This window comes from Carya illinoinensis, chromosome 6 (genome assembly GCF_018687715.1).
Source record: "Carya illinoinensis cultivar Pawnee chromosome 6, C.illinoinensisPawnee_v1, whole genome shotgun sequence".
NCBI lineage: Eukaryota > Viridiplantae > Streptophyta > Magnoliopsida > Fagales > Juglandaceae > Carya > Carya illinoinensis.
The window spans coordinates 4,972,763-4,978,442 of record NC_056757.1 but is presented as its reverse complement, the minus strand read 5'-3'; the positions used below and the strand labels follow the sequence as shown (position 1 = coordinate 4,978,442).

Genomic DNA, 5,680 nt, shown 5'->3' with positions numbered 1-5,680 from the left:
ATTATCATAACAAAATTTATCTTACCATTCAACATAATGTTCGGATTTCAGAATTAAAGATTTTCGAGCCTCTTGTATAATCATATAAAATTAGTTCATTTTATGATTTTATTTTTATGTGATTTTTTTATAATTAATATATAAAAAAATTGACATCTTGACAGGACAATATCTTAATTAGGTTTGATAATATGCTTAACCAATATTGATTAGAATTGGTATAGGTCAATTTTGTGAGGGGATTTTGTACCCAAAACTTTTTCTATTTTTTTCATGGAAAAGAAGTGGGGGAAGAAGGGAAGAGAAAGGGGAAAATGGTATTCTTGTACTGAAAACGAAAAGACAAGGAACGAGTTAGTAAAAAGTGGGTTAATACAGCCAGAAATGGTTGGCCGATTTCGTCAGGTCACGATAGAACCAAGAGGTTGGGACTTGGGAGGGTGGAGAGGAGGGACTGGGAATAACCTGATGCCATTGACAACTAAAAACACAGGAGGGTATGTTCGTCAGAAAATATGGACGAGGAGGCGACTTTGCCAAAGGGGGACATTGATGCTGTAAAAGGAGAGATGAATTCATCCACCTCTCTCTCTCTGTTCCTTTATTTTTTTTTTTTTAGCTGTTGTTGTTGGGGTTAACGCATACAGTCATAGTACACTTTCTCTATCTCTCTCTCTCTCCGTATGCGTTTCTCTCCTAGGACTGTTGTGTGTGCTTGTAGGATTCCCACCTATTTTTCCCAAAACACATAGTACCGAAAAGAGAGTTTTGGAGTGAGAAATACCAGCGAGAGTGAGAGAAAAAGGGTAGGTTCTAGAGAGAGAAACTGCCGGAAATTACTCCACACTCCGGCCAGTCTTCCCCTTCTAGATATAGAATCACAGTGAAACCCGCAAATGCAGTGAGCACTTGTAAATAGTTCGCATATCGGGGATTAAAAGAAGGGTGACAGAGAGCTTGGCTTTTATGAATGACCCGAAAATGCGTGAAGCAGCAGCACTACTCTTTGATGAGTTCAACGACGTCGTTTCCGGCGGCAAGAAGAAGAAATCGGAGGTTGACAAGCTAGGTAGAGAGACCCAGAAACCGTCTCAACTAGTCGGCGTAGGCCGTAGCCGATACCAAGCCGCTACGCGGAGGGTGACGCCGACCACCTTGACGACCTCGCCTGCCTTGACTGCCAGCGTGGCGTCCGCTTCCGCCTCCGAAGTCGAGAAGGCCCTCCCGAACGGCGATCTCTACATGGGGAGCTTCGCAGGGAGCGCGCCACACGGATCCGGAAAGTACCTGTGGTCCGACGGGTGCATGTACGAGGGGGAGTGGCGGAGAGGGAAGGCCTCGGGGAAAGGCAAATTCTCGTGGCCCTCCGGGGCCACCTATGAGGGCGACTTCAAGTCTGGTCGTATGGAGGGTTTTGGGACCTTCATCGGATCTGACGGCGACACCTACCGAGGGTCCTGGAGCTTCGATCGGAAGCATGGGTACGGCCATAAGCGCTACGCCAACGGCGACTACTACGACGGTAACTGGAAACGTAACCTCCAGGACGGGCATGGCCGGTACGTTTGGAAGAACGGGAACGAGTACGTGGGAGAATGGAAGAACGGCGTGATTTCAGGCCGGGGCATCCTGATTTGGGCCAACGGGAACCGTTACGACGGGGAGTGGGACAACGGAGTTCCCAATGGAAGTGGTGTTTTCACTTTGCCGGATGGTAGCTGCTATGTTGGTGGCTGCAACAAGGACCTCAAGATTCAGCCACCGAATGAGACATTCTATCCCGGAAATGGCAAAGAAGAATGTTTCAAAAGCAATGACGCTTTATTCGAAGGTGAGAATTTGATGATAACGATGCGGAAGAGGTCGTCAGTGGACGGCTCCAGAGGAAGCTTGACGGAGCGGAGTTTTCCGAGGATTTGTATTTGGGAATCCGATGGAGAAGCTGGGGATATCACCTGTGATATTGTCGACAATGTGGAGGCCTCGATGTTTTATAGGAACGGTACGGGGTTAGATCGCGATGGGATTCGGCAGTTTCAGCGGAGACCATGTTGTTTTACTGGCGAGGCCAAAAAGCCTGGGGAGACGATATCCAAGGGCCATAAGAATTACGATTTAATGCTTAATCTTCAGCTGGGGATTAGGTAATTGGTTGAGCTGAGGTTGTGGGCTCGTATTTGTTTCTATTATCATGTTTATTAAAGGGGTTATATTTGGTTTTTTTCGCAGGTATTCTATCGGAAAGCATGCGTCTATATTGCGTGAGCTTAAGCCGAGTGATTTCGATCCCAAGGAGAAGTTCTGGACTAGGTTTCCAACCGAGGGATCGAAAATTACGCCTCCCCACCAATCGATTGAGTTCCGGTGGAAAGATTACTGCCCCATTGTGTTCAGGTATTGCTTAATTTGTTTTCTCAAGTTCTGGATTGTGGTTTTCAATTACTGTCTTCTCATTTTGCGGTTCATTATGTTGTATGCCTTATCTTCTGGTAATTCAATTTATCTTCTGTTCATGGGACGAGAATTTCTCATTGTGGGGTTTTTCAGACATTTGAGGGAGCTATTCCAAGTGGATCCTGCTGATTACATGATGGCTATTTGTGGGAACGATGCCCTTAGGGAGCTTTCTTCTCCTGGGAAAAGTGGAAGCTTTTTTTACCTCACTCAGGATGATAGATTTATGATCAAAACAGTGAAGAAGTGCGAAGTCAAGGTAAGTTGCTCCCCTTCTTTGGACCTTTTTCGTATTGTGAAATTCCAAGCTTCCTCATGACATGAAAGTAGTTCAATAGAATTGCTAGGACAATGTAACCTGTTTGTTTTTTAGTGTCCACTCTACCTTCATAACTTATCAAGACATGTGAGAGGTGGGACAATCATGTCTCAAAGTTCGGTAATCCTTTTTTAGGTGCTTATTCGGATGCTTCCAAGTTACTACGAACATGTTTATCGGTATGAAAATTCCCTGGTGACAAAATTCTTTGGGGTGCATTGTGTCAAACCGATTGGAGGCCAGAAGGTATGTGTTGTGAGATCAATTTTAGTTGTTTCAGATTAAGTGGGTTGTCTGATTTGTCTTGTAATTGAAAACCAGACCCGGTTCATTGTCATGGGCAATTTATTCTGCTCAGAGTATCGCATCCATAGGCGATTTGACCTTAAAGGATCCTCTCATGGCCGCACAACAGATATGCCGGAGGGTGAGATTGATGAAACTACAACCCTCAAGGACCTTGATCTTAATTTTGTCTTTCGCCTCCAGAGAAATTGGTTCCAAGAGCTCATCGAGTAAGTTGAAGTGTACATTTTATCTCCCGCTTGAATTTACTTCACTCATCTTTTTCCATTTGGTCCTTTGCATCTACGTAATATGCTTGAAAACTTTGCCAGACAAATTGAAAGAGATTGTGAGTTCTTGGAAGCAGAGAGAATCATGGACTACAGTCTTTTGGTTGGTCTTCATTTCCGTGATGACAATACATGTGACAAAATGGGGTTATCTCCATTTGTTTTGCGAACTGGTAATCAGTTGTCTAATTTTTTTTCACATCTAAGTTTATGGCTCGATGGATTTATGGATTACAGGGATGTTGAATCCAATGTGTGTGCCTTTTTCAGGAAAGAATGATTCATATCAGAATGAAAAGTTTATGCGCGGATGTCGCTTCCTTGAAGCGGAGCTACAAAACATGGATCAAATTTTAGCTGGCCGGTATGTTATTCTCTCTGTTATTCCTCGTTTGTGTACCTAATGTTACTGTGGAATGGATTGAATAATCTTCAAAGGGTAATACTGCACACAGTTACAAGGTTTTAAGAAATTTTATGCCTTGTTCATTGTTAACACTTGAAAACACTTGGTCACAAAGAACTGAACACATTATGGTTGAGCTTTGTCTTAATTTTATGGATTTAATGGTGCCCAATAATTTCTTTCATTGGGTTTGGACATGCTTGTTGGAATTGTTGAGAGTGGCTTGGATTGCTTTGGGGATTGTGTGGGGGTTGTTCACTAGACAATGGTCTTACGTGGGGCATGTAGAGGGTATGGTCCATTGCTTTCACTGACAATTATTGTCCTTGATTCTTGGTGAGTTTTGTTTCCATGGGTGGCCAATAGTGCTCATCCTGCATTATATTTGCCGATGTTAGAAAGGTCTCTATTGGATAGATTGAGGTTAGTTTTTCAGTTAGATCATTTTTGTATTGCTAAAATAGTTGGTAAGATCATCATTACAGATATTCCTCCCCCTTGTGTTTCCTCTCCGGTAATAAATTATACAGTAGGTGAAAACTATGTGCAAGGACATGGGAGATGAAAAGGTTCCTATGAATATGTACCAACATGATTTGATGTTTTAAATTTGGTTTAGCATTGGAATTTTCATGCTTAGACATTGTAGAACCACGTAAACTGATTTGAAATCTGAATATTTTCACTATCAGGAAGCCATTGATCAGATTAGGAGCAAATACACCTGCAAGAGCAGAGCGGGTGGCCAGAAGGAGTGACTTTGATCAGTATACCTCTGGTGGTATAAGTCGCTTGACCCCTTCACGCAGTGGTGAGATCTACGAAGTGGTCCTTTATTTTGGGATCATAGACATTTTACAGGACTATGATATCAGCAAGAAGTTAGAGCACGCCTACAAATCCTTACAAGCCGATCCTACTTCCATTTCAGCGGTTGATCCAAAGCTATACTCAAAGAGGTTTCGGGATTTCATAGGAAGAACTTTCATAGAAGACAGGTAGCACAAAGGCAGATCATCGGTAAATAAAAACCGGTAATACCTAACTGAATCTGAACCCCTACAGAGAAAAAAGGATGGGAATCAGGCAGAGCTCCCATCAGTTGTTGGAACAAATACTCTATTGGTCAGAGGCCCGACCACTGCAAAACTGTGTAGTGATGATGATCAGGGGAACCTCTGGGTGGCCGATTCTGAGGGGTTTCTAATGGCTGGTTTTTGAAGATACAGCCGTGGTGTAGAAAGGTTTGGAAGGGACAAGCACTTGTACATGCAAAAGGGGAGGGATTGGATTTTGATTTGCCTTTTCTTTTTCAGTTAAAATTTTGTGGTAACCAAGGAATGTGAAGATTGAAAGGTTGGTATAGGGAACCGAGAAAAATGTTGATCAGAGGGAAGATTCAAAATGGAAGGGGACTTGGAATAAGCTTTTTAAAGTGTACAGGATTATAGAAAGGATGGAATAGATTATGGAATTCCAGTTTTCCATGATTATTTTTTTGTGTAAGATGTATTTAAAAAGAGAAAAAAAACAAAGAAAAGAAAACTGTTGTGGAATCATCTGCCAGTGAGGGTCCCCATCCCATGGCATTTCTCTGAGTCAAATCTTTTTTGTCTGTTGTTTATAGAATGGCTCTCTTAATAAGTGATGGAAATGGGGTCATTTGCCATGCTTTTGCTGTGAAAGGGAAGCAAGCTGCAACAGGTAAAATGACATGAAAAGGAGAGAAAGCAAGAGAAAGATGCGCTGGCGTTTCTTGTTTCTTCTCACTTTTTATAATTTTCTTGTTTTTTTAATTCATTTTGTACTGTTTTTTCTTTTATGTATAGAATTAAAGCCTATTTCTAATAAAAAGGTGAAACATAAATGAATTTGAATATTTGCTATCCCTAGAGCCCCATCTTCCAAATAAATTTGAGGGGAATC

At 42.2% G+C, this 5,680-nt stretch overlaps 1 protein-coding gene across 1 annotated transcript; it reads left to right on the top strand.

Annotated features, from left to right (window-relative positions):
• The first annotated feature begins 386 nt into the window (after window positions 1–386).
• Window positions 387–5,358, top strand: LOC122313319 (phosphatidylinositol 4-phosphate 5-kinase 1-like). The gene is made up of 8 exons (XM_043128200.1): window positions 387–2,144; window positions 2,230–2,394; window positions 2,548–2,713; window positions 2,909–3,019; window positions 3,095–3,288; window positions 3,391–3,521; window positions 3,619–3,712; window positions 4,447–5,358. The coding sequence occupies exons 1-8, from the start codon at window positions 967–969 to the stop codon at window positions 4,754–4,756; spliced, it is 2,349 nt and encodes a 782-aa protein (XP_042984134.1). The 5' UTR covers window positions 387–966; the 3' UTR covers window positions 4,757–5,358.
• The last annotated feature ends 322 nt before the right edge of the window (window positions 5,359–5,680 follow it).